This window comes from Dioszegia hungarica, assembly GCF_025882075.1.
Source record: "Dioszegia hungarica strain PDD-24b-2 chromosome Unknown MKK02contig_2, whole genome shotgun sequence".
In the NCBI taxonomy this organism is placed as follows: Eukaryota; Fungi; Basidiomycota; class Tremellomycetes; order Tremellales; family Bulleribasidiaceae; genus Dioszegia; species Dioszegia hungarica.
Window position 1 is genome coordinate 574,068 of NW_026515766.1, and position 23,891 is coordinate 597,958.

Genomic DNA, 23,891 nt, shown 5'->3' on the forward strand with positions numbered 1-23,891 from the left:
CTGTTGTAATCGTATATCTAGCAACCACCATTCATGCACGTAATACATCTCTTGATATCGCTGCAGAACTCATTACCATGCAAGGACCCATCCTTGATTTTCTCCCTCATCCCCTACTCTATCCCTCTCGACCCATTTCCCCCTTGACATCTATTGCCCCTCAAACCCCATCCGCATTGGCCCGCCCTGCCCATATCCACCCTGCTGCCCCCCATACCCTCCCTGCTGCTGCGGAGGTGGCGGAGGAGCCCCATACCCTCCTGGTCCCTGCTGCTGGTACCCACCGCCATTCGCCACTGGGAATCCTGGTGGAGGAGGTGCCGCATACCCACCACCGCCATACCCGTTCTGCTGCTGCGGGGGCTGGCCGTACTGCATCTGTGGTGGATACCCGGGTGGCGGCGCTTGGCCATACGAGCCTGGAGGGGGTTGGTAGACTGGCATGCCGGGAGGTGGGGGTGGTGCGCCTGGCGAGGTGAGAGCGGGACGGGATGGGGGTGGGGCGAGGGCGCCAGCGAATTGGCCTGAGGTGTGAGCAACAGCAACACCCCAGAGTATAAAAGCTTCAAAGGGTGGGGGACGAACCTTGGAATACAGGAGCAGCCATGCCCATACCCATACCGGATCCAGGCAACATGGACCGTTTCCTAAACCATCAGCTCTTTCCTGAATCCCAGGGAAGGAGGTAGCTCACTTTGCTTGCGCCGCCAATAATCTTTCAGCCTGACTTCCATGTCGCTCCCCATTACTATCCTTCTTGAACGCATACTGCACACTGATTTGTTTCCCACCAAAGAACTGCCCGTTCATATTTTCGATGGCCATATCGGAAGCTTCAAACTCGTGGTACGAGACAAAGGCGTACCCCTTGGACTGGCCCGTACTAGGATCTCGAGCAATCTACCATCAGCCCCATCCATATCCTCCAAACACTCCTCTCAGATGACGAAGAACTCACCTTGGGCTGATCCGCAATGTGTCCAAAGGTCGAGAACGTCTCATACAATTGCGCCTCATCCACCCCTTCGTCCAAACTCCCGATAAACAGATTCGCCCCCACTTCCACCTGTTTCCGATCATAACTCGCTTTATTGACCCGGATGGGCTTCCCGTACAGCTTGATCTGGTTCATGATTTTCACGGCGTAGTCGGAATCTTGTTCGCTGAGGAACTCGCAGAACCCGAAACCTTGGTGGGCCATGGAAATTCGGTCTTTGGGGAGGAAGACGTTTGCTGAGGGATTAGCTGGTGATCTCAGTGAAGGGAGTCGAGGAGTGCGGACGTACAGACTGGTCCTGCTTGCCTATGATGTCAGCTGTATCCTTCTGCACGAGGTGAAGATGGCAGCTGTGAACTTACAACATGAGTTCCCATATTAATGCATCAGACACCCGGTCGTCCAGATTCCCCTGCGAAGAGTCAGCTCATGTCCTGTGGTCTCCCACACTTCGAAGCTCACCAAGTACACCGTCGCCTCCTGATTTCTGTCCTGCTCTGCCTTGGGTGCGATACTCATATTGGTCTGATAGAAAGAGGTAGAGAAGGATGAAAGCAATCGAGGTTCGAGCTCGAGGTCGAAGATCACGCAGAGCCAAATATCCAGTTACGTAACGCAATATCCTTCGGTGATGCGATCCATGCAGCAGCTGGGATCGCTGGGGCTGGATAGGGTGGATGTTTGATTACCACAGTGCACCAACAATCAACCATGCCTCGGCCATGCTATATCATCATGCAGAGATATGTTCGCTACAGATGAATCCAAAACTTCTCACTTGTCCCTCCGGCCTCCGCCTGCTCTCCTCGCGATGGTACGTCGATCGTCACCTCGTTCTCGTTCGTGAGACACACCAGCTCTTCCCCCAGCCCCCAGCTTGATACCTCCAACCCACCCTAGCCTCACCCCATCCGCCCCTCATATCGCTCTACTCGCCCACAACATCCTGCTTCATCCTCTTGACACTCGCCTTCCGCCCCAACGCCCCCTTCACACTCGACTGCCTCTCTTCCCCCTCCACCTCCATACTCGGACGATCATGCACCAGCTCCGTCGGGCTCGCACGTCTCTTGGAGGACGTATCGTCATCGTCCGTCGTCGTACTCATGGATGTGAGCGTATCTTTACTGCCTTTGCGAGCAGCGGCGGCGCGCGCATTGTCCTCGTCTAGCATCGCGAACGTCTGGTGGATGATCACTACCCGTCAGCCCTGTTCTTTACGGGAAAAGAGGAGACCTCACCCTTGTACGCAAACACAAACTGCCGGAGACTCTGCACAAGACTCATCCGCTGTACCCGCATACTCTCCAGCACCTCCAATACTGGCGTCTGCATATCGTCCAGCGGAGTAGGGGAACGAGGGCGCTCGTTGGGTCCCGAGATAGGCTGGGGGTGTTCCGGGTCCGCTTCGTCTTCGCCGACCGTAGACAGACAGCCCAATCAGCACATTCCTCCGAGACCTGTGCGCGCAACTCACTACTCGGGCGAATCCTTCTCGGCAAACGCCGAACCCATACTCGGCCGTCTCCCCGCTGTCGTCGTGCCCGCATCCGAAGTCCCCTTGTCCTCGCGGTAAGACAACCACTGATCAATAGTGCTGTTATTCTCCGACGCTGCCGTCGTCGCGGGATACTCTGCCGGCGAATCCACCTCCATCGCATCATTGTCAACCTCCCCCGCCTGCTTGGCCTTGGCAATGGCCGATCCGGGGGGTAACCAGTCGAACCCTGGAGCCTGACCTTGGGTGTGGGACTGAGCGTGAGGTTTGACCGGCGCCGAGAGCGCCTTTTCGTGTGGAGGGATAGGCGAAAGACCCGTGAGGAGTCCAGACGAGGCGCTTTGTCTCCGCTTCTCATGGTCCGATAGCGTCTTGTCGCCCGAAGCGAACGATACCGACTTGACCCGACCACTATGTCCCAACCCCCTAGAGAACGAGCTGTCAGCCTGAACCGAGCTCAGTTCTCTAGGGGAGGACGTATTAGCCCGACTCCGCGCCTTGATAGGCTTGGTTATGGCGTAATCCTCGCTTAGAACCGGGTGTCTCGCCGCCTCGACAGCCTGACGCTTCTCCTCCTCCGTCTGGCGCTGACGATTCAGGCCATCCAGGATCGAATCGACGAGGATGAATGAACCCGTCCGCCCGATGCCCGCCGAACAATGGATGAGGACCGGCGCGTCCTGTTGTGCTGGCGGTCCCGGCTCAACCTCTTTCCGCGCGTCCGCAACGTCCCGGATGAGCGTAAGAAGTACTTCTGGCGAAGTAGGTACGTCAAAGTCCGGCCAGTGGGTACATTGGAGCTGGACGATCTTGCGCGAGTCCCCCGGGTGCTTGTCGTGCGTAAGCACAAACTCTCGCCGTATATTTTGGTAGTCGTCGGAAAGGGAATCAGACTTGTTGGCGCTGGGGATGGGGACGGAAAAGTCGAAGCCGGCATTGGCAGGTCGACCGAAATCATCCCCGCCGGTCTGACGATCGAGGTGGACGTGGATCGAACCGTAATTTTGATCCTGCCAGTAGTTGCCGCATTTGACGAGACCGCCTTCGAATTGCTTTGTAAGCCTAAACGTTAGCTCGTCCCTTACGAGCCCAAGATCTACTTACATGACGATAACCCGGACGTCCTGTTCCCATATCAACGTCCAAAAGTCCCGGAAAGTAGCGTCCAGTGGACCCTGAGTAGCGATGTACCGCCTCGACGTCCCTCTTGGCTGGATGTACGAGGCGTTGATATAGTCGCTTTCGTCCTCGCAAGGCGTGACGAGTCGGACCCGAGAAAAGTCGTACGGCCATATGTTCTTGTACCTGCTGATTAGCCAGCCCCTTTTACGCATTGACTTACCGATTCTTACTCCCTCGCTCCACCCCAGCGGTAATCGAAAACGGGTAATACTCCTCTCCATCCGCCCCCGTTGACCCCTGACCCACCCGCCATCCCTCCAACCGCTCCACATCCGCCTGATCCCGCTTGGTCTGCTTGGCCCAGGTACTCGCCTGCCCCTTCTCGGTCAAATCATCCTCTGTCGTATGTGGCAGAACGCCCCCTGAACCCTGACTATGCCAGTCCATGAGCGCTTGGAGCCGCTTCTGCTCATTCCTCTCCACCCTGTAAAACTGCTGCGCCATCCGCTCGGCCCCTTCGGCCGGACTCGCACCGACGAGCTTGCCCAGCCAGTCTGGTAATTCCGATGCCCGTTGTTGCTCTTCAGCCGAGAGGGAGAGGGGGATACGTTCCGTGATACCGCCATGGGAGAGCTCGAGGTTTTGTCGGATATTATCAAAGAAGGGGTTGGCGGGTTGGAGTTTAGGCCGACTGCCGCTGCCCGTAGAGGATGCAGAACCGTTGAAGGAAAAAGCGGCGGGAGCGACCGCGCCGAGCGCCATGCTCTTGAGCGAGAGCGGCTGGGTTTTGACCGACATCGAGTCGAAGGGGTTGGCGCGGTTGTTGGCGGAAGGGGTAAAAGGGAGACCACCGCTCTGGTTTCGAGGGACGGGATTTCCGCTTCCAGTCGAGCCTGCCTATCAGTCCTACTCAACATCCAAGAAAATAGACCCACCATGCAAGAATGCAAACGACCCGAGACCGCCTGCAGAAAAGTTTCCACTGGGACTCGCCATTCCCGCACCTGGACCAGGCGAGGTCATTCCGTCCGACTCGGCCACTTCCTCGCTGCCCACCATCTGAACCTGCTTTTTCGCCTCCAAAGCAGCCTGCCCACCCTTGATGAACCAGATGACCCCCTTGAATCCTTCCCGCTCAAACTTGGCCGCTAATCCCTCCATCAAGCTCCCAGCGCCGGCGGTCGTCGAGTCCACGTCGACAAGGACGATATCCGATTTTTCTTTCCAGTCAGACACGGCCTCGCGACTGTCGGGAGAGAGCATGAGGAGGACCTTGGCGACAGTGAAGGCGGGTCGGCGGAGGAGGGTAGATGGGACGGGGACGGAATGGGAGGACGGGATATGGCTGATGAGGTAGGCGGATGGGGGGCGGACGTCGAGGACGAGGGTGCGTGGCTGCGCGAGGAATTTGGGGACTTCCCCAGCGGCGAGAGGTCGAAGGCCCGGTTTTGGTAGATCGGCGACACCGGTACCTAGGGGGCTGGGCGCTTTAGTCGAATGTTGAGCAGGGGGACTGGGTACGCCGAGTGCGTTTTTAGGTAATGATCCGCGGCGACGAGCCAGGGAGGCGGGGAGAGCGAGCTTCGGCAGTACGTTGCCGGACGACTCGATGCCTTCCATCGGCGTACCACTCCCGCTAGACCCGCTCGCCGTCCCGGCACTTCCTGACGCTGACGCCCTCCCGGCCATATTCCTATACTTTGCCAGCATCTCCGCATTCATCCCTGATCCGCCACTTAGCGAACCCGATCTGGACGGAAGAGCCAGTGAAGGCATATCCGTCCCCGATCCAGAAGGCTCCGCAAACAGGTTTCCGCCGCTCCAGCTTCCATTCAAGTTGAGCTGCTCAAAAGGCCCGCCGAGATGTGGACTGCCGCGGCCCGGTCCGTCAATCGAGGGAGTAGGCGCGCCAGACGTCGCCCCGAGCATCTGCCAGGGCGACTGCGCGGTCCCCGGAGTGGCGAGAAAGGACGGCTGAGTCATCGGTAATTTGAATGACATGTGCGGAGTGGCTTTCGAAGTGGGTGGTGATTGCGGTGGCGAGCTTGGTCCGGGCGAACGAATGGGAGAGGAGGGGAGTGTGGCCGCTGGAGAAGGGTTGCGGTGGTCGTGGGGATTAGGAAAGTTGGGTATGGAGGTGGGTGCACCGGATCGACGCCGAGGCGGTGTGGGCACGGGCCGGGCAGCGTGGTCACCCGATACAGATCCACCGCGGGGCACGGCCGACTGCCGTGGCTGTGTTGAAGCAGGGCCTTGTGTATTCATACTGGCTGGAGTGGGCGCCTGACGCTTTCCAGGCGAACGCGCAACCGAGGGGGAGGATGGGTTTAATGGGCGCGAACGAGCCGCGTCGTCGTCTTGGGTAAGCATCCTATTGGGGGAAGTTGGTGTCGATGTTGGCGTGGCATCAACAGCGAGGTGATTGCTGAGGAGAGTGTATGGGATAGGCAAGGGTGACCAATGTCAAGGCAGAAGTTGAATTGCTGGCTGTACCGGAAGCAGAACGCGATGACGTCTATCAATTCTCCGATCACGCTGGGCCCAGCTTTTATAGCATGCGTGCAGCTATGCGGGCGGATGCTGGCGACGAGGGATCCGTTGGTAGCGGTCGGGTGTAATGCGCGGAGGAGAGTATGGCGGTACTGTTAGAGGTGGTACGACACAAAAGAGAGCAAAAGAGGCAAGGACTTGAGCTGTGATATTGGCCCCGACGGCCAAGTTCTGGACCAATGACGCGTAACAAATCTGCCCCTGCACATTGCGTCATCAGGCACAGCGTGCCTAATCAATATGATGTTTGGACAGGGGGCGTGCCTAGTTTCAGCAATCCCGTGCGCATGCTTCTCATCCAAGCTCGCTCAGAGGTCCACACCAAGCCATCGCCTCACCTCTTGCCATACACCCTGCGTCAGTATGACAGACCCACAGGCAGTCCGCCGGTATGATGCCGACTTCAAATCCACTCCAGGCATGCTGTCCATCACGGCCAGCCATATAGCCTGGAACCCGTCCACTGCGAACGCCATGGACCGGCAACAGCAGAATATGAATCGGGTGACCAGTCAGTCCAGTCATACTCAAGCACTGATCACGGCTGATTTTTCAAGATATGCTTGCGTCCAAAGCGGGAAAGCCAAAAATCTCACTCAAGCTCGTATTCAAAGACGACGTCCCCGCTGGCGGACTGCTGTTCACCTTTACCGCAGCGAGCAAGGAAGAGGACCGGAAGGCAGTACAGGATATCCTCATCCCGTTCGTCTCCGCCAACAAGGGCATACCGGTCGGTGCGGCACCTACACCTGTGGCTGGTCCGTCTGGCCCGACCACAGCGACAGCAGCGCTAGTATCAGGCGCAGCCGGGAGCTCGGGCGCTCCTTCCCCCGGTACACCCGTCGGAACGCCCAGCGCAGTGTCAAAGGGGAAGCGCAAGGCGGAAGATACGCTCATGACGCCCGCAAAGAAGGCGGAGACCAAGCTCAAGATGAGGGTGCTCAACAAGAACTCCAACCTGAAGGCGTTGCACCGGGAATTGGTCATGGGTGGGCAGATCAGCGAGAAGGAGTTTTGGGAGGGAAGAGAGGTGGGTCTGACTGGCACCAGAGCTGACTGTAGGCCCTGATACAAGCGGAAGGACTCGCTCAGTCGCTCAAACCCGGTCGGCCGTCGCGGCTGCTGGATGACCGATTCGACCTCGATGCATCGCGCAACAAGTCGTCGGGGAGCGGAACGGGAGTAGGGGTCAAGCAAAATAAGGAGACGGGACCGATGATTCTCAATATCACCAAGGATCTGACGAGGGAGATCTTTGAGGAGTTTCCGGTGGTGCAGGATGCGTATGCGCGATACGTGCCGGGGGTGAGCTGGATATGCCTAGCCATTAGTATGAGAGCTGACGTGCCAGATTAGCGAGGCCGAGTTCTGGACGAGATACTTTACGTCCAGGCTATGGGAACAACATCGGGCGAGTGTGCGGAAATCGACCAACGAGGAGGTCAACAAGAAGAATGACGACATCTTTGACCGGTACCTGGAAGAGCCAGATTGGAGTGAGCTCAACTCTCCTCGGCAAATGTCGATGTAGCTGATAAGCTAGACCAAGCACCACGGCGAGATGCCGCTGCGCCAGTCGTCCGATTCTTGGATCTCGCAGCGACCGAGGAGGATCACGGTGATGTAAGCTTCACAGGTCTCGGTGAAGAGCTGCAGCAGCTGACCTTATCAGTCAGATACAGTCCGAGATCATACGATGCAAGCGGGCCGCGAACGGAGCTCTCTGCCGCTGATCCGGCGATTCAATGAGCACTCGAATAAGCTGCTACGGCGGGGCAAGTGAGTTGAATTCCTTCCGCCTGCGGAGTCCATAGCTGACCGAGCAGCGATGGTCGCGCACAGAACGGAGGTGCCGACGGCGACGAAGCGGACGTAAGCTACTACTTCCGCATCTGCCCCAGTGACCGCAGCTCACGACTCAGGAACTCGACATCTATGGCGAAATCGACCTGGAAGACCTACACGGCCCCGCGGCACCGCAGACGATCGCCCTGGATGTCCAAGGTGGGGACATGGTCGCTGAGCGTCGGGAGGGCGCCGTAGCAAAGGGAATCATGCCTGGCAGGCGGAACCTGGTCAGTTGTCATTTGCTCGTACGTGCGCAGCCCAGCTGATCGCTAGGAACTGGTCGACATAGCTTCAGACCAGGCACTACACATACGGCTCTGGAACGCAGATCTTTCCGGGGTATCACTCCCCAACCCTATATCTCCCCAAGACAGGGAGATGGGATTGAGTTCAGAGCAGCAAGAGGCGGAGAAGCGGTTCGCGGCCCAGCGGGATGGGGTACAAGGGGCGATGATGGCTGTCAAGGGGTTACATCGGGCCAGTAATGCCGAGACTGCGATCAAGGGTGAGCCTTGCCTGCAGTAGGGAGGAGGATTAGCAGCTGATGGACAGACCCCCTACCGCAGAATATCCTAGACGCGATGAGATCCTGCCATAACGCCGCAACAGAGTTCCTGCGCCAATACTGGTCCGCCGTCCTCCCTACACCTTCGGCTGCACTGGGCGCGGGCACGGCAGCGACGAGCGACGCAACCAAGGCTGCCAAGGCGGACAAGATGGCGGGATACCTGAGGCTGACGGAGGGGAAGGTCGAGGCGGTGGTGCAGACTGCGCAGGTGGCGGGGGTGGACGTGGGGCGGGTCAAGGCTGTGAGTACTTACGGATCGATGATCAGTGGGGAAGAATGAACGGGGCTGATGCGATAGGCTCTGGCGCCGACGATGGGGGCTGTGAATGTTGCGCTGGAGAGGGAGAGTCGGCGGACGGGGACTGTTATCTGAGAGGCAGTGGGAATTATAGCCGGTTGTAATAATACAAAATATATCGAGTCGTACAACGAGATTATTCTACTCCTTCCTATCTCGCATTCGTCCCTCAGCTCCACTGCCTGATCCTAGATTCTAACTATACCATCTACCCGTAAGTTCCCCAGATGCGCTCACTTTCCGCGTCCCCTTCCTCGTCCCCGTCCCCTCCCTCTTCCTCTTCCCCTCACAGTCCCTCCACCTCCTAAGCCACCCATGAACACCTGCTTCGTAACCACCCCGTCTTCCCCTTCCCCCTCCTCCCCTTCGCCCTCCCGATCTTTCCTCTCACTCCCCTCCGCCTCCGCGTCCCCCTCTCCCTCATCCCGCCTCATCTCCCTCACTCCGCCCCGCATCGGACTAGGACTACTCGCCCGACTACTAGTCGCCGAGCTCCGTCTCGACCGATCCATCGTCGACGTCCCACTCTGCATGGTATCCGTCTTTGGCATCCCCGGTCCGCCCGTCTTGCTCGCACCCCCTCCTCGGGACGTATTGGACGGATACCGCCCGCCCGCTCGATGGATCGAAAGCATCTGCGAGCCCGCCTCCCGCCCGATCGTCTCTATCCGTTTCCGCTGTTCCCGCGAAAGTGTCTCCTGCGTTCCGGAAGAAGGGAGGTCGGCGCCGTATCCCTCAGACAGGATCGAGGGGTCGCGAGGGGGTGCGAGGAGGGGTGCGGTCTCGCCTGTAGCTGCTGGGGAAGAGGGGGATTTGGAGGGTCGGGGGCCGCAGCATGGGAGCCAGTCGAATAGGCCCATCAGGGCTAAGAATGGGCGCCGAGGTGCACCAGAGTATCAAGGTGGAGGGGCGGTAGCTGATAGGGGGATTGGGGGAGGAGGAGATAAGGGAAGGGAGTGAAGGTTTGATGATTTGACGATTTCACGATACCGGGGGATCAGTTGACGTCGTTGATTTTGCTTGATGAGGACTTTTGTGGGGCAGCAGCGACGCTGGGGATGGGCGGTATGAGGGCTATTAGTGAATGATGCTAGATATGGGGCAGTGAGACATGAAAAATACCCGCGGACCGCCGAGTCAAGCGCCGAGCCGCAAAGCCACGTGGCATGAGGAATGTGGCGCAGGTCGACCCAAGTGGCGAATTGTCCTTAGGTTGGGTCCTATAGGCCTGGCCTGACGGGCGGTAACGTGTAGCATGTGCCCCACCCAGCGATGGGTCGTACAGATGATGAGAGGGCGAGGCGGTGTAGACATCTTTTGTGAGGGGTAAATCTGACACCAAGTGTGCCCAATCCTTTCACCCAGATCCCCCTACATAGGTCCTGCTTGGACGCCCGCCAGTGACTCGATGAGAGATATGAGGGGCGACCCGATCTCAAAAGCCCTGGTCTTCTTTACATATCACCAGCCTCATCCCAGGTTAAGACGACCCGTCCCGAAGCTTGACCCGCGTACCGCACAACATCTCAGCGCTTCCCTCCCTTTCCCCTGGACACCCGGCACTCGCCCCTGCGCAGCATGTCCGACTCAGCCAAGTACACAATGCTGGGCTTTTTTCGCACTCCGGATGACTACGAAGATGATCCAAACCCAATGACAAAGTGGCGGCATGAGGCGACGCGATCTATGGACCTCATCTTCCAAGCGCGTACCTTACAGAATTGGTCTGAAGCCATTGAGAGCGCGATGCAGAGTACCATCGGAAAGGAGACTACAAACATACTCGCCGTCATCAATGAAAAGGGCGACGAACTGAATGCAGTTGACAAGTGGTGCACATTGTCTCTTCGGACTGGAGGTGACGATGTGACTCGCTTTGTCACCCTCACCGATGACGATGTCGAATGGGTCCCCATCAAGAGATTCTTCGACGATCTCATCACGACAGCAAGGAAAGTCGAGAGAGAAGTCGACAGGGACACAAAGTTGAGCGACCTCTTTCCATCTGCAGCTCTGATGGAGGGCGGAAAGGAACAGGCTTGTCGGTCTTGGGTATTGAGCGTACTGAATGTGGACAAGGATGACCCAAAAGCATCCATTGTGTTGAGTGATCTCGCAGAGGGAAGATTGTCGAAGGGGTTAGGGGATCTGGTGGAATGCTTCGAGGGAATGGTGGGCAGGAAAGCCAAGGACCCGCACAAGATCACCGATGCGGAGTTTCAGGCGTACTTTGCGAGTGCCACTGCAAATATCACAGTCAATCGGGAGGATGAACTTGCAGCGGCAGAAGCGGCGCTATATATCCATCCCAAGACGAAGACGACGAAGGCGGTGTCGCCTCGGATGACGATTCCGACTCTGGTACAGGAGACGGGGAAGAGGGTACGCATTCTCTCAGCTCCTCGGCGCTCATGGGCGGCCCGTCGGTGCCCTCTGTGCCACTTGTATCTGAAGCTCGTGCGAGCAAACGGCAGCGAACGGAGTGAGGAGGACTGGGTTGAAGGTCACAATGTCGTCGCCTACTTTATCGCAACGAGGCTGTGGTTTTTTTCTTCGGGGCATGTAACTTGAGTGGACCAAACATCATTGCACGAGGCGTGTGCGCCACTGTAGGATTGTGGCGCAATCTAGGCTCACTACGGTTCGCGTTGTCATCGTCGCAGAATCTTGGAGGTTATCGTACCATTCTCTGCCTCCGGTTCCTGAAACATACGGGGAAGTGCCACAATCAAGATTTCGGCCTTCAATTTGACTTCACCTATCTCGTCAGCCTTTCATCTTCATCTGCCAGCTAATCATCATCTCTCATCTGCACTGAAGATGTCTTCTCCCTCTCCTCATTCCCCTAAACACATTCCCATGGTCACTATTGGACCCGTCTACGTCGAACCGCGCGAGATGCGCTCAAAGCTTCCCTACACCCGGACCACACTCTGCCCCAAGCGCCCGAAAGCCAAAGGCCGCCCTCCCCGGCGCCGGAGACTCCAGTTCCCAGAGACGATCTTCTACGAGATAGCGAGTCATGCCGACCCGCTATCGATGTTCCGGATGATGGCGTGTAGTAGGAGCATGAGGGCGGGCGCGCAGAGAGCGTTGCACGATGAGTTGAATGAGGGAATAGCAATTGTTACGGACCATTCCTGGCCATCAGATGACATGAGTGAGTACATGCCAGTCAGAGAATCCGTCTCAGCCGCGGTCAGTTAAACCATTGGTGGCTGACGATAGCAGTATTTGCCCAGGTCAATCAAAATGAGCTTTACGGCGAGGACCGGCGGCTCGGGCTCGAGGAACACAATGCCGACTTTGATGGGCTCATCGCGGCGTACTCCAAAGCTCTCTCCCTCCTCCGTGGCGTCACTATCGAAGCTCGGGATGACGATGGCCACGCAGGCTGGAGGCAGCTGTGGCTGCTCGGCCCCAAGCTAGAGCAGTTGGAGCTCCATATTACGGATCGATACACGCACGCGGTGTCGGCCGGCGTACTATCCATCCGCGACGACTGGACCTCATGCGACGGGCCTCAGACTCCGGTCTTTGCAGCTTTGACGTCTCTGACGCTTTGCACAACGGCGAGGTGCCTTCAGCACCTCGAGTACCTCCTCCCCTACATTCCCTATCTCCGACACCTCACCATATCATCACCCCCCTACAGTCCCTCGGACCATACTCATCTCCCTACTCTGCGCTCCTACTCCCTCGCCCACCTGGAGGACGTACATGTCACCGGATGCGGTCTCGTCGGAACCAAACAGGTCGGACTATACCTCTGGACCAGCTGGCTGCCTAGCACGCCGACTCTCCGTCGGCTGGCCGTATGCTCCCCTCAGGTCCCATCCATCCCCCTCCACTTCACCTCCAAAACCTCCCCCTCGCGGCTGTCAAGTCGGCTCCCCACCCAGCTCCAGCAGATCATCTTTGACGAGATCAACACGGAAGACTTCGTGCAAGCTCTTCCCGACATCAGGCGTCTCTGGATCGACGTGCTCTGCTTCCAGAACATCCGGAATCTGGTATTTGAGCGGACGAAGCTCAGGTACAAGGCGTCGTACCCGCTGCTCGAGATGGTGAGTTCCGTTATCCTGTTGAGATGATATGAGCTGATGCACCTCAGCCAGTAGATGAGCGACCAAGTCTCCCCTCCCTCCGCACAATCACCTGGATCAACCGGCGCCTGTTCGAGGTCACGGTGCCAAAAAGCCGCTCTCACACATTCGAGCCGTTTGACCGGTCCACCCTGCTCGACTTCTTCTGCCAATACTCCTCTCTTCATCTCGTACAATGGATCAACTCGGACGATATCTTCGACGATCCGTTCGGCACTGAATTCATATCTACGTCGGTCCAAGCGCGCATCATATGCCGCGAACTCGGTCGAGCAGGCGCACACCGCGGGAGACCGTTCTCGACTTGTCTGGACCGGGTTTCGGATCTTGCCATTTCTCAAATGGTGTTGCCGAGGAGCCAGATGGATATAGTCGATAGCGGGAGGGGAAGCAGAGGAGATATAGGAGTGGTGGAGAGGGGAGTGGGGAAGGCGGGTAGGCTGGAGGGACGTACTCGATCGAAGCTGGGGTATCGGATCACATTGAAGAGGGAGAAACAGAGGTATAGAGTTGCGGGTCCTACGTATCATGGACAGAGATCTTCCATACTATGTCATACTATCAAGTTCGATTGAATTGCAGCGAGCGGAGCTGTACATGCCCCGCTCGGCCAGCTTGTCCGCTGGAACATGCTAGCTGAATCCTTTAGCTCTGCCATCGGGGGGCGATTAGGCTGACGACGTCTGAAGTCTGCCTATAATACCAAATAGGAAGACATCTGAGAGGTCTCGCCGCAGAAGACATCCCGCTATGAGGCGATAGAGTAAGACAAGGCTTAACAGCGCGATCAGGCCATCCAATATCCACCACCCGCCACACTTTCCTCACAGCTGTGTTTGCTTCCGTCACCTGAAACACGGGGTAGGCTGCGGCCGAAAATTTGTCCTGCCTTCACCATCCTCATCGACGTCGTCAAGGCAATTACAATCAACCCATCGTCCTCGATCAGCTCACTTGCGCATCTGTGACCTTTGACCCCCCCGAAGATGCCTACTCTCGACCGCGCCGAGTTGCCGACAAAGCGCAAGGAGACCCGCAAAGTCCGCAGTCCGAGCTCGAGCTTAGAGCCGGAGTTCTGCCCGGAACCCACCTCTTTTCCTCAGAACCCGCACCTACCAGAGAACGTGATCTACGAGATAGCAACGTATGCTACGGATAAGACGATATGGCGGATGATGGCGTGTACTAGGAGCATGCGGGAGGCGGCGGAAAGGGCGCTTCAGCCATATTTGAGGGAGAAGGTGATTACGGTGAATCCGCCTTGGCTATCAGATGAGAAGCGTGAGTACTCGCTGCTGTCAGGTTGGACTGATCCCAGATGATTCTTAGAGCAGAGAAATAGCTGATGACGCAGTCTTCGCATGGGCTTACCAAGGCGACACTCTATATGGTACAGCACGCCCGCTCTAGCTCAAAGCCGTCAACAACCGGTTCGACCGGCATCTCGCTGCGTATCCACCCACCTTGGTCCACCTCCACAGCGCCGTCATCGAAGTCAGAGATGACGACGAGGAGGCAGGATGGAAACAGCTGGAACGGGTCGGCCCTCAGCTCGAGCGCCTCGAGAGGCATCTCTCGGACCGGTACACCAGAACCTTGGCGCTCAGACCGAGATACGGTATGCGGAATCGTGTCAGCTCCTATGACGTCTGGGCCCTGAAGCCGCTCCCCTCGGCCTCCTTTCCTCATCTACGACATCTCACTCTTATCTGAACCTCTCGCTGCTTGGCCTATATGGAATGGTTGCTCGACCTCGCCTCAAACGTTCGGTCGCTTCACCTCAAATCGCCCTCCTACACGGGATCCGACGAAGACCTCTGTCGTATTGGGAATAGTAACCAGCTCGACAGTCTCGAAGAGATTCAGATCACCGGGTGCGGTCATCGGGTCCCCTCACATCGCACTCTACATCTGGACCGAATGGCTACCCAGCACGCCATCTCTGCGCCGCCTCACCATACGCACACCGCCGGTCCTTTCCGTTCCCACTAGCTGGGTGGTCAGCAAACCCGCTTTCGGTGCAAATACACCGCTTTGCACGCACATCAACTCTCTCGCCCTGGACGAGATCAGCTCGCGTGATTTCGTTCAGGCCCTGCCGGAGATGAAGCGGCTTTCGGTCGATTCGGTATGCTTCCAAAACATCAGCAATCTGGTGCTGGAGCGGTTGGAAGCAGAGGGGGAGCGGGGCGCGCTATCAGGTTACCCCCTCCTGGATACTGTGAGTTTTATCTCTCGTCAGTATGGAATCAGCTGATCGATTCAGGAATTGGCGGATCGACCGAGCCTTCCTTCGCTTCGTCTGACAGCTGGGTGGATCGGCGCTTGAATGGGAACGGGACCGGTTGCATCATGCCGGCGACGTCCCCGACCCAGACGGATCCCTTCGAGCTCTACAATACCTCCACTCTCGTCGCCTTCTTCGACTTCTACCCGTCCCTCCAGCTCGCTCAATGGCTCATCGCCTTCCCCTCCGATCCCTTCAGCGCCGACCTCCAAACCTCCCCCATTTCAAGCGCCTGTGGTCTGCCGGGTCGTCCGGTCGGATCGCAGCACCTATCAGCGGACGGTCCTTCGGCAGTCTCGACCTGGTATGGAAGACGTGGACATCTCGATGGTCGAGGCGAGGTGAGGGGCGAAGTCAGACGACGTGTAGCGGGCTAAGGGGTGTCGATGGGGTTGGAGGGATGAGGAAATGCAGGAAGTTGAAGCGGTTGGGTAGGAAGGACTGGCAGGTAGCGCTGAGGGATGTCCAGGGGGTTTTAATACAAATGAAGGGACGTCAGAGCGTATCGATCGGGCGAACATATCATCAACGGAGGACAGGTTACCTATGCAGAGCTATACCATTGGCTTCTTTCGGGAGTAGCAGTTGAGGACATCAAGGCCACTGCTGACGGGAGAAGCGGAGCTCTAGATCTGCGTGCCTCTCGCCATGGACTGCGGGGCATCTTTCTGCCGCCTTGCAGGCCTGTGAATCTTCCTTTTCCCGCCATCTCACTGAGCAAAGAACGCGTCTTTCGTGGTCGGTCGCGTCTCCGGCTATGATCTTGGCTGTCGGACCGAGGATGCTGAGAATGGCGGCCGCCACACCATGCGGCGCCCTGCGGCAACCTCCACCGTGCCAAGGGGACCCCTCATCCGGGGACCCATGTTCCCCGATCGCCAATCCTGAACTGCCGTTATTTCCCCACAGTCTTGGAAATCCTGCCAGATCCAGCCAGCAGCTGACTCCTCTTCCTTGCTGGATCTTCTCCTCGCTTCTGGATCACCCCGCCTGCAACCGCTGATCATTTCGCAGTCTTACGGCTCGGGACAAGGGGTGGGCAAAGGGGCATGCCGAGTCCGGTAAAAACGGGTCTCGGTCGGGACAGGTGAACTGAAATACAACGAGAGTTTTCCCTTGTCCCTGTCGAAAGGGCATGTGACGCTGTTGCCTGATGGGGAGGATCCGGATAGGCTGCACTCAAGAAAGCCGGTGTCAGCCAAGAGTGTCCAGACCACTCAGAGGCATTAAAGAAGGCAACACTCGGAGCATCACCCCTCTTCAACCATCTCCCCATCTCACCTTCACGCCACCAATCACCAGCAAGATGGACCCCAAGCACGACGACCACACGATGGATAAGGCGGAGCACTCTCACATGGAGCACGGCCACGACCGCCACGGAGAGCAGCACCTCGATGCCAACTCTGTCGAGGCGGCGATGCACGGGCACGACAAGAAGTGGGAGACGCGCACGATCCGCAAGATTGACGTCCGGCTCTTGATCATTCGTGAGTCTCTCAGATCTTGTGACGGATTCGGCTAACCCCCGCAGTCGGTCTGTGCTACGCCGTCAGTCTCATGTGAGTACCTGTTCCCCGGTGAGAGAGGCAGACCTGACCGCTTAGTGACCGAACCAACATCTCCGTCGCTCGAGGTGAGTTTGCCTCGTCCTGTTTTGAGATCTGCGCTAATTGTTAGTCTCTGGAATGCAAGTATCTCTGAATCTGGGCATCAACGAGCGATACTCCATCATCTCCCTTCTCTTCTTTGTGCCCTACATCATCTTTGTACGTCCTCGGCTCTCTCCGAAAGGATCTAGCTGACTAGCAGGAACTCCCCTCCAACATCATTCTGCGCAAGGTTGGCGCTCGCAACTGGCTCAGCTTCATCGTCTTTGGCTTTGGTGTTGTCATGATTGGTATGGCGTTCTGCAAGGAGTGGTGGCACCTCGCCATCTGTCGTGTCCTTCTCGGTCTCCTCGAGAGTGAGTCTGTCCTCTTTCCCCTTGCGTACTAGGCTCATCTGTAGGTGGTTTCTTTCCCGGATGCGTGTACCTCGTCTCTTCCTGGTACACCCGATACGAGACCAACTCTCGAATGGCCGTCTTCTACCTCACCTCCATGGTCATCTCTGGTTTCTCGAACATTATCGGCTACGGTATGGGGCTTTTGAACGGCCGGGCTGGTCTTATCGCTTGGCAATGGAGTGAGTTCATCGTCTGCCAGATGTAGACCAAGCTGACCTGCAGTCTTCCTGCTGTTCGGTGTCATCACCGTCGCCCTCTCCATCCTCGCAGCCATCTTCATTGTCGACTTCCCTGAGAAGTCCACCTTCCTCGCCGAGGACCAAAAGGCATGGGCGATTGCGAGGATCGAGCGCGACCGAGGTGATTCCGTTCCCGACAAGCTCACCTTGCGCGCTTTCGCTCGTGCTCTGTCCGACCCCAAGATCTTTGGTTTCTCCTACCTCTTCATGACCGCCACCACCGGTTCATATGCCTGTATGTGCCTCACGACACATGTTGAGGCGCTTGCTGATCATCAGTCGCCTTCTTCCTCCCCGTCATTCTTGCCGGCCAGGGCTACTCGACCCAGCTCTCCCTCCTCCTCTCTGCGCCCCCATACGTCTTTGCCGCCTTCTACACATTCGGCCTCGCCGTCCTCTCCGACAAGACTCGCATGCGCGCTCCCTTCATCGCCTGCTCCAACATTGTCTGCATCGTCGGTCTCTCCATCACTGCGTACGCGGGGACCATTGGCGTCCGGTACTTTGGCGCTTTCTTGACCATCGCCGGTGCCCAGTCCAACGTCCCCGCCGTCCTCGCCTACTCGCAGAACAACGTCCGTATGAGCTCCAAGCGAGCCGTGTCGAGCGCCATGGTCATTGGTTTCGGTGGTGTCGGTGGTATCATTGCTTCCAGTGAGTGCTGTCGGCGTTGAGACCAAGGGGGCATTAGCTGACAAGTCAGCCGTGTACCGTGAGGCCGACACTCCCCGCTACATCCCCGGATTGTGGACCACTATCGGCCTCAACCTTGGCTCCTTGGGCGTCCTCGCCTTGCTCACCCTTATCTTCAAGAAGCAGAACAAGCGGGCCGAGAGGGGCGAGATTGAGATTGAGAATCAGCCGGGATTCTTGTACACCATCTAAGCGTTGAAGGGGAAGAAGGATCAGCGAGTGTGTAGTGTTGCTTTCGGGCATTTGGTTTGTAAATGCATGGTTACTTCTGTCCACTTCAGATCGAGTCATTCGCTCAGCAGTAGCCTTTGTCCCCAACAAGCAACCTGTCCAGGAAGGGTCGGACTCCTGGCTCAGAGCTCCTCCCCAGCCTCGGCTGGGTGACTGGCCCCGGGAACGATGAACGACGAAGGCCAGCTCCTAGCGGATTAGGCAACCCTCGTATAACTTGCTGCCTAGCGCTGAGTGTGCTCGGCTGGTGCTCGACCACAGTCTGGATGACACTCCGGTTACGCCCACACTGTCTCTACCGATGTGGCTTGGTTCGCATGTGCACCTCGATCGCCAAACTGTATTAATAATCGTCACGGCATTCCTCAGGCCTCGGGCTCATTTATCCTTCTTTGCCTCTGTTGACTTTCGTCCACCTTCCGCCTTCCATCTCACAAGAGGCGATATCAGCTGCGATATCTCGATGCCCTCCGGAGCCTTCCCCGGACGCTGCTGTCAGATCTGGTGCCTGAGTTACACGGCTGCCTCCACCGGCAGCACACCTGTCCGCGCCAAGAACCTTGACGCAACTGACAGCCTGTTCTGCAACATTCACGTTACTCTGTGCTGTATCGCCGCGCACACTCTGAGCGAATGACATGTGACCTGGTCGTCAGGCGGGCAAAAGTGTAGCCGGGGTGTCGGCTCAGAGCTCTGCCCAGCCTTGCGCGTCCACACTCATATATACTGAGGCGGTCAGCCCACCTCTTCTCTCACCCCAAACACCCCCTTCACGCTTCAAGATGAACCACAGCAACGTATCCGACGCCGCGATCGACAAGGCCGAGCACGCTCACCTCGAGACTGCCGACAACAAGCTCGAACCTAGCGCAGTCGAGGCGGCCGTCCATGGGCATGATGCCAAGTGGGAGCGCAAGACTATCCGCAAGATTGATGTCAGACTGCTCATCATCCGTAAGTCCTGCCATCGCTTTTTGTTCAAGCTGACGCCTCAGTCGGTCTCTGCTATGCTATCAGTCTCATGTACGTCTGATGCTGAAGTGGACGAGCCCAGCTGACAACCAGCGACCGTACCAACATCTCTGCTGCTCGAGGTGAGCCGTATCCCATAGTCAGTAAAGAGACCAAGCTGACATGGCAGTGGCTGGTATGCAAGTATCTTTGCAGCTCCAGATAGGCGACCGCTACTCCATCATCTCCCTCTTGTTCTTCGTCCCCTACATCATCTTTGTCAGTACCTCTCGCGGCTTCGCGTGTCGCACCTCGTGGCTGATCATCAGGAACTCCCCTCAAACATCATCCTCCGTAAAGTCGGCCCTCGCTACTGGCTCAGCTCTATCGTCATGGGCTTTGGCGTCGTTATGGTCGGCATGGCCTTTTGCAAAGAGTGGTGGCACCTCGCCATCTGCCGTGTCCTTCTCGGTCTCCTAGAGAGTGAGTTCCACTTCTGGATATAGCTGATAACAGGCGGCTTCTTCCCTGGTTGTGTCTACCTCGTCTCCTCCTGGTACACACGCTACGAGACCAACTCGCGAATGGCCGTCTTCTACCTCACATCCATGGTCATCTCGGGCTTTTCCAACATTTGGGGATACGGTATCACCTTCCTCAACGGCAAGGCTGGTCTTATCGCTTGGCAATGGAGTGAGTGCTTTCCCTCCCGTACGGGCCTAGCTGATAGCAGTCTTCCTGATCTTTGGTCTCATCACCGTCGCCCTGGCCATCCTCGGCTTCTTCCTCATTGTCGACTTTCCCGAAAAGTCCAAGTTCCTCGCCGAAGACCAAAAGGCCTGGGCTATCGCCAGGATCGAAGCGGACCGAGGCGACGCGGTCCCCGACAAGCTTACCGGTCGTGCCTTCATGCGCGCCGTGTCGGACGGCAAGATCTGGGCCTTTGCGTACCTCTTCATGACCGCCACTACTGGCTCTTACGCTTGTAAGTTCTTTCTGCCTTGGCTCGTTCTCGCTAATCATCAGTCGCCTTCTTCCTACCTGTCATCCTCGAAGGTCAGGGGTATAGCCAACAGCTTGCCCTCATGCTCTCTGCTCCCCCATACGTCTTTGCCGCCATCTACACCTTTGCCCTCGCCGTCATGTCGGACCGCCTCCGTATGCGCGCCCCCTTTATCGCCACTTCCAACCTCGTCTGCATCGTCGGTCTCGCTATCACTGCCTACGCAGGTACGATCGGCGTCCGATACTTTGGGTGCTTCCTCACCATCGCTGGCGCCCAGTCCAACGTACCCGCAGTCCTCGCCTATTCCCAAAACAACGTTCGCATGAGTTCCAAGCGGAGCGTGACCAGTGCCTTGGTTATTGGCTTTGGCGGTATCGGTGGTATCATTGCCTCGAGTAAGTCTTGACTAGGTCTGAGGAGAGCCGAACTGACAAGTTTAGCTGTCTACCGTCAGATCGACTATCCCCAATACATCCCCGGACTGTGGACCACCATGGCCCTCAACATGGGCTCCATCGCCGTTCTCGCTGTCTTGAGCATGATCTTCAAGAAGCAGAACCGTCGCGCCAACGCTGGGGAGATTGAGATCGAGGGTGCTCAGGGCTTCTTGTACACGATCTAGGCGCGGATCAAAGGGAAGTACAGATTGAGGGGTCTGGGGATATAGGTCAGTTCCAGGACGCTGTAGGCGGGCAAGAAGCATTGTAGGTCGGTAGCACATTTGTAGGTGGGTGGTAGCTTTAAATTGGTTGTCTGCATGAATATCTGTGGTTACTATTATGAACGGACAAGATCAAGTAATGTCCATATTCAATCTAGATACTGAGCGACTACATACTGTGCCTAGACCGAATAGGGCATTGGCGAGTGATGATCCGGGACCTGACCCAACAGCAACTCCTCAAAGTCCCCCACCCCTGGCTTGTCCCCCTTGCACCTCTCCGCCCACTTCCCGATCTTCTCCGCCAGGTTCCTTGGCGTGAACCCAAAAAAGTCGTACAGCGTCTCCTGGGGGGCCGACATGCCGAATGTGTGCATGTGGCATCCCGCGTGAGCGTACCGCGCCCAGCCAAACGATGCCCACGCCTCGATGGCAACGACGAGGGCGGACGATGGGAGAACGGAGCGGCGGTACGACGTGGGCTGGCGGTCAAAGTGCGCCATGGACGGCATGGAGACGACCCGGACACGGAGCGGCGAGAGGAGCTTGGCCGTCTCGATGGCGCGCGTGACTTCTGCGCCTGTAGCGATAAGGCAGAGCTCGGGGTCTTCCGGTCCGTGCACCGCGTACGCGCCGAGGGCGACCTTGTTGCGGTCCGAGCCGGGGAGGAGGGGGACAGGCTGGCGGGAGAGAGTAAAGAGGGAAGGGTGGTGCTCGTCCTTGAGAGCGAGGATCCATGCGCCCATGACCTCCTCGGCGTCGGCGGGACGGATAAAGTTGAGTCCGGGGAGGGCGCGGTAAAAGTGCGCGAGGGCGATAGGCTGGTGGGTGGGTCCGTCCTCTCCTATGCCGATCGCGTCATGCGTCGCGATCCCAATCCACCGCAACCCCATCAACGCCGTCATCCGCGCTGCTGGCGCGGCGTAGAGCCAAAACATGAAGAAGGTCGACATGATGGGTAGGAACATGCCCCGGTGGTACGCGGCGAGACCGTTTCCGATGGCTACCATGGCGTGCTCCCGAATCCCAAAGCGGATTTGGCGGCCGCTATAGTCGCCGAGACCAGAGGATGGCTTTTGGAACTCGGTCATCCCGTCCCAGCTGACAAAGGTGGATTCGAGCAGGTCGGCTGAGCCAGCGACAAAGGTAGGATCCGAGGGGACGACCGACTTGAAGGCGAGACCGCTGCTCTTGCGAGTGGGGATGGGATCGGTGGGGAGGTCGCTCTTGGAGGGTAGGGAAGACTCCCAGCCTGAGGCGAGCTTGCCGCTGAGACGCTGCTGGAGCTCGGCGTGTACCTCGGGATGGGCGTCCGCGTACTTGCTCATCATCTCATCCCATTCCGCCTCCCATGCCTCTCCTCGACCCTTGGTCTCTTCCCAGTACTCGTAGACGATGGGCGGGATGACGAACTTTTCAGCTGGGTCGAAACCGAGGGCGGACTTGAGGTGAGTGACGCCCTCGTCGCCGAGCGCCTGACCGTGGACCGAGCCGGTGTTTTGATTCTTGGCGCCGATACCGATGACGGTGCGGATGTTGATCAAGGTCGGCTTGCCCTTGATTGTCTTGGCCTTGTCCATTGCAGCGACAATATCGGTGAGCTGGGAGTCAGCGGTGATCAGACGACGGAGGGTACGCTCGTCTCAAGCCCCGCGTTGCTATGGACATCTGGCGAGGACCGTTCCTCTTGAACGCGAGGAGCTTGTAACGAGCGGGGGCGGAGGGAAACGCTCACGTTATTAGACCCATCAAAGACATCAATCACCTCCCAATTCTGAGCGCGGAGCTTGGCCGAGGTGTCGTCGGTGAAGCAATTGTCGATGGTGCCGTCAACAGTAATGTTGTTGTTGTCGTAGACGAGGATGAGGTTGTCGAGACCGAGATGGCCAGCAAGTGAGATCGCTGAACTTCAGCCTGGCTCCATGTTGCTTAGTGCAGAGGGAGTTGACGCCAAGGCACCCGAGAGACTCACCTTCTTGCCCCACACCCTCCTGAATACACCCATCACCCGTCATGCACCAAATCTTGCCATCCACCACCGGGTACCCCTCCTTGTTGTACTGCGCGCCGAGCTGCTTTCCCGCCATTGCCATCCCGACGGCATTGGCGATACCCTGCCCAAGCGGGCCAGTGGTGACCTCGACGCCTGGGAACTCGATCTCGGGATGGCCGGCGGCGATGGTGTGGAGCTTGGGCGCGTGGTAGCTCTTGACGGCGTCGAGTGTCCAGTCGTCGTAGCCGGAAAAGTGGAGCATGATATACTGGAGGAGACAGGCGTGGCCAGCGGAGAGGACAAAGCCTGATCGTCAGCCTTGCAGCCAGCGATCGATCAGAACACCTGTCATTTAGAAAGTCCGAGCTGAACGAAACTCACGGTCTCGACCGAACCAGCTGGGATTGAGCGGGTTGTACCTCATCTCATACTTCCAGAGCGCGATACCGATGGCCGCAGCACCCATCACCGTCCCCGGGTGACCGCCCTTGAACTGCTGGCATAGGTCGGCGGCGAGGCATCGGATAGTATTTATGACAAGCTGTTCAGTCTCGACCTAAGGATCAGCTCGGTTGCTGTGAGCCGGTTGAAATAGCTTACAGATGAGTTCTTGGCGGGAACATCAGGCGAGGAGACGTGCTTTTGACCGTGGGCTTCCTCCCGGTTCTTGGAGACGTTGTTTTCGTTCGAAGTGGACATTGTGCTCGGTGGCAAAGATGGGTTTGAGGGGAAGAGATGCCCATCTTGTCCTTCTCATATCTCCTATACGCGATGGATAACTGAGCTTCATACTACCGGTTTACCGCTAGCTCCCCTCCGCAGTGCGGGGATTCGG

At 57.6% G+C, this 23,891-nt stretch overlaps 9 protein-coding genes across 9 annotated transcripts; 5 read left to right on the forward strand and 4 right to left on the reverse strand.

Annotated features, from left to right (window-relative positions):
- Nucleotides 1–150: 150 nt before the first annotated feature.
- Nucleotides 151–1,516, reverse strand: MKK02DRAFT_29378 (uncharacterized protein; the record flags this gene model as incomplete). Its single annotated transcript, XM_053087809.1, has 7 exons — nt 151–524; nt 586–647; nt 695–900; nt 959–1,233; nt 1,287–1,303; nt 1,360–1,409; nt 1,460–1,516. The coding sequence occupies 7 exons, from the start codon at nt 1,514–1,516 to the stop codon at nt 151–153; spliced, it is 1,041 nt and encodes a 346-aa protein (XP_052949058.1).
- Nucleotides 1,517–1,925: 409 nt separating this feature from the next.
- Nucleotides 1,926–5,882, reverse strand: MKK02DRAFT_34988 (protein tyrosine phosphatase; the record flags this gene model as incomplete). The annotated part of the gene is made up of 7 exons (XM_053089050.1): nt 1,926–2,194; nt 2,239–2,403; nt 2,509–2,958; nt 2,986–3,557; nt 3,600–3,800; nt 3,838–4,510; nt 4,553–5,882. The coding sequence occupies 7 exons, from the start codon at nt 5,880–5,882 to the stop codon at nt 1,926–1,928; spliced, it is 3,660 nt and encodes a 1,219-aa protein (XP_052949059.1).
- Nucleotides 5,883–6,530: 648 nt separating this feature from the next.
- On the forward strand, nt 6,531–8,956 carry MKK02DRAFT_34989 (TFIIH p62 subunit, N-terminal domain-containing protein; the record flags this gene model as incomplete). Its single annotated transcript, XM_053089051.1, has 11 exons — nt 6,531–6,678; nt 6,725–7,197; nt 7,230–7,472; nt 7,519–7,663; nt 7,711–7,790; nt 7,840–7,946; nt 7,994–8,039; nt 8,090–8,242; nt 8,289–8,520; nt 8,568–8,824; nt 8,882–8,956. The coding sequence occupies 11 exons, from the start codon at nt 6,531–6,533 to the stop codon at nt 8,954–8,956; spliced, it is 1,959 nt and encodes a 652-aa protein (XP_052949060.1).
- Nucleotides 8,957–9,114: 158 nt separating this feature from the next.
- MKK02DRAFT_29381 (uncharacterized protein) lies at nt 9,115–9,741 on the reverse strand (the record flags this gene model as incomplete). Its single annotated transcript, XM_053087810.1, has 1 exon — nt 9,115–9,741. One exon carries the CDS (start codon nt 9,739–9,741, stop codon nt 9,115–9,117), a length of 627 nt encoding a protein of 208 aa, XP_052949061.1.
- A 718-nt stretch (nt 9,742–10,459) lies between these two features.
- On the forward strand, nt 10,460–13,359 carry MKK02DRAFT_29382 (uncharacterized protein; the record flags this gene model as incomplete). Its single annotated transcript, XM_053087811.1, has 5 exons — nt 10,460–11,307; nt 11,385–11,646; nt 11,702–12,041; nt 12,113–12,948; nt 13,003–13,359. The coding sequence occupies 5 exons, from the start codon at nt 10,460–10,462 to the stop codon at nt 13,357–13,359; spliced, it is 2,643 nt and encodes an 880-aa protein (XP_052949062.1).
- A 614-nt stretch (nt 13,360–13,973) lies between these two features.
- On the forward strand, nt 13,974–15,651 carry MKK02DRAFT_29383 (uncharacterized protein; the record flags this gene model as incomplete). The annotated part of the gene is made up of 5 exons (XM_053087812.1): nt 13,974–14,268; nt 14,342–14,377; nt 14,405–14,619; nt 14,801–15,208; nt 15,241–15,651. 5 exons carry the CDS (start codon nt 13,974–13,976, stop codon nt 15,649–15,651), a joined length of 1,365 nt encoding a protein of 454 aa, XP_052949063.1.
- A 929-nt stretch (nt 15,652–16,580) lies between these two features.
- Nucleotides 16,581–18,406, forward strand: MKK02DRAFT_29384 (major facilitator superfamily domain-containing protein; the record flags this gene model as incomplete). Its single annotated transcript, XM_053087813.1, has 9 exons — nt 16,581–16,764; nt 16,809–16,836; nt 16,882–16,910; nt 16,955–17,043; nt 17,087–17,240; nt 17,285–17,461; nt 17,505–17,756; nt 17,801–18,175; nt 18,225–18,406. 9 exons carry the CDS (start codon nt 16,581–16,583, stop codon nt 18,404–18,406), a joined length of 1,470 nt encoding a protein of 489 aa, XP_052949064.1.
- Nucleotides 18,407–19,227: 821 nt separating this feature from the next.
- Nucleotides 19,228–21,024, forward strand: MKK02DRAFT_39585 (major facilitator superfamily domain-containing protein; the record flags this gene model as incomplete). Its single annotated transcript, XM_053090668.1, has 9 exons — nt 19,228–19,399; nt 19,441–19,468; nt 19,511–19,539; nt 19,587–19,675; nt 19,726–19,879; nt 19,913–20,089; nt 20,130–20,381; nt 20,423–20,797; nt 20,843–21,024. The coding sequence occupies 9 exons, from the start codon at nt 19,228–19,230 to the stop codon at nt 21,022–21,024; spliced, it is 1,458 nt and encodes a 485-aa protein (XP_052949065.1).
- A 221-nt stretch (nt 21,025–21,245) lies between these two features.
- On the reverse strand, nt 21,246–23,755 carry MKK02DRAFT_39586 (transketolase; the record flags this gene model as incomplete). Its single annotated transcript, XM_053090669.1, has 5 exons — nt 21,246–22,664; nt 22,799–22,965; nt 23,036–23,362; nt 23,438–23,612; nt 23,657–23,755. The coding sequence occupies 5 exons, from the start codon at nt 23,753–23,755 to the stop codon at nt 21,246–21,248; spliced, it is 2,187 nt and encodes a 728-aa protein (XP_052949066.1).
- Nucleotides 23,756–23,891: the final 136 nt, after the last annotated feature.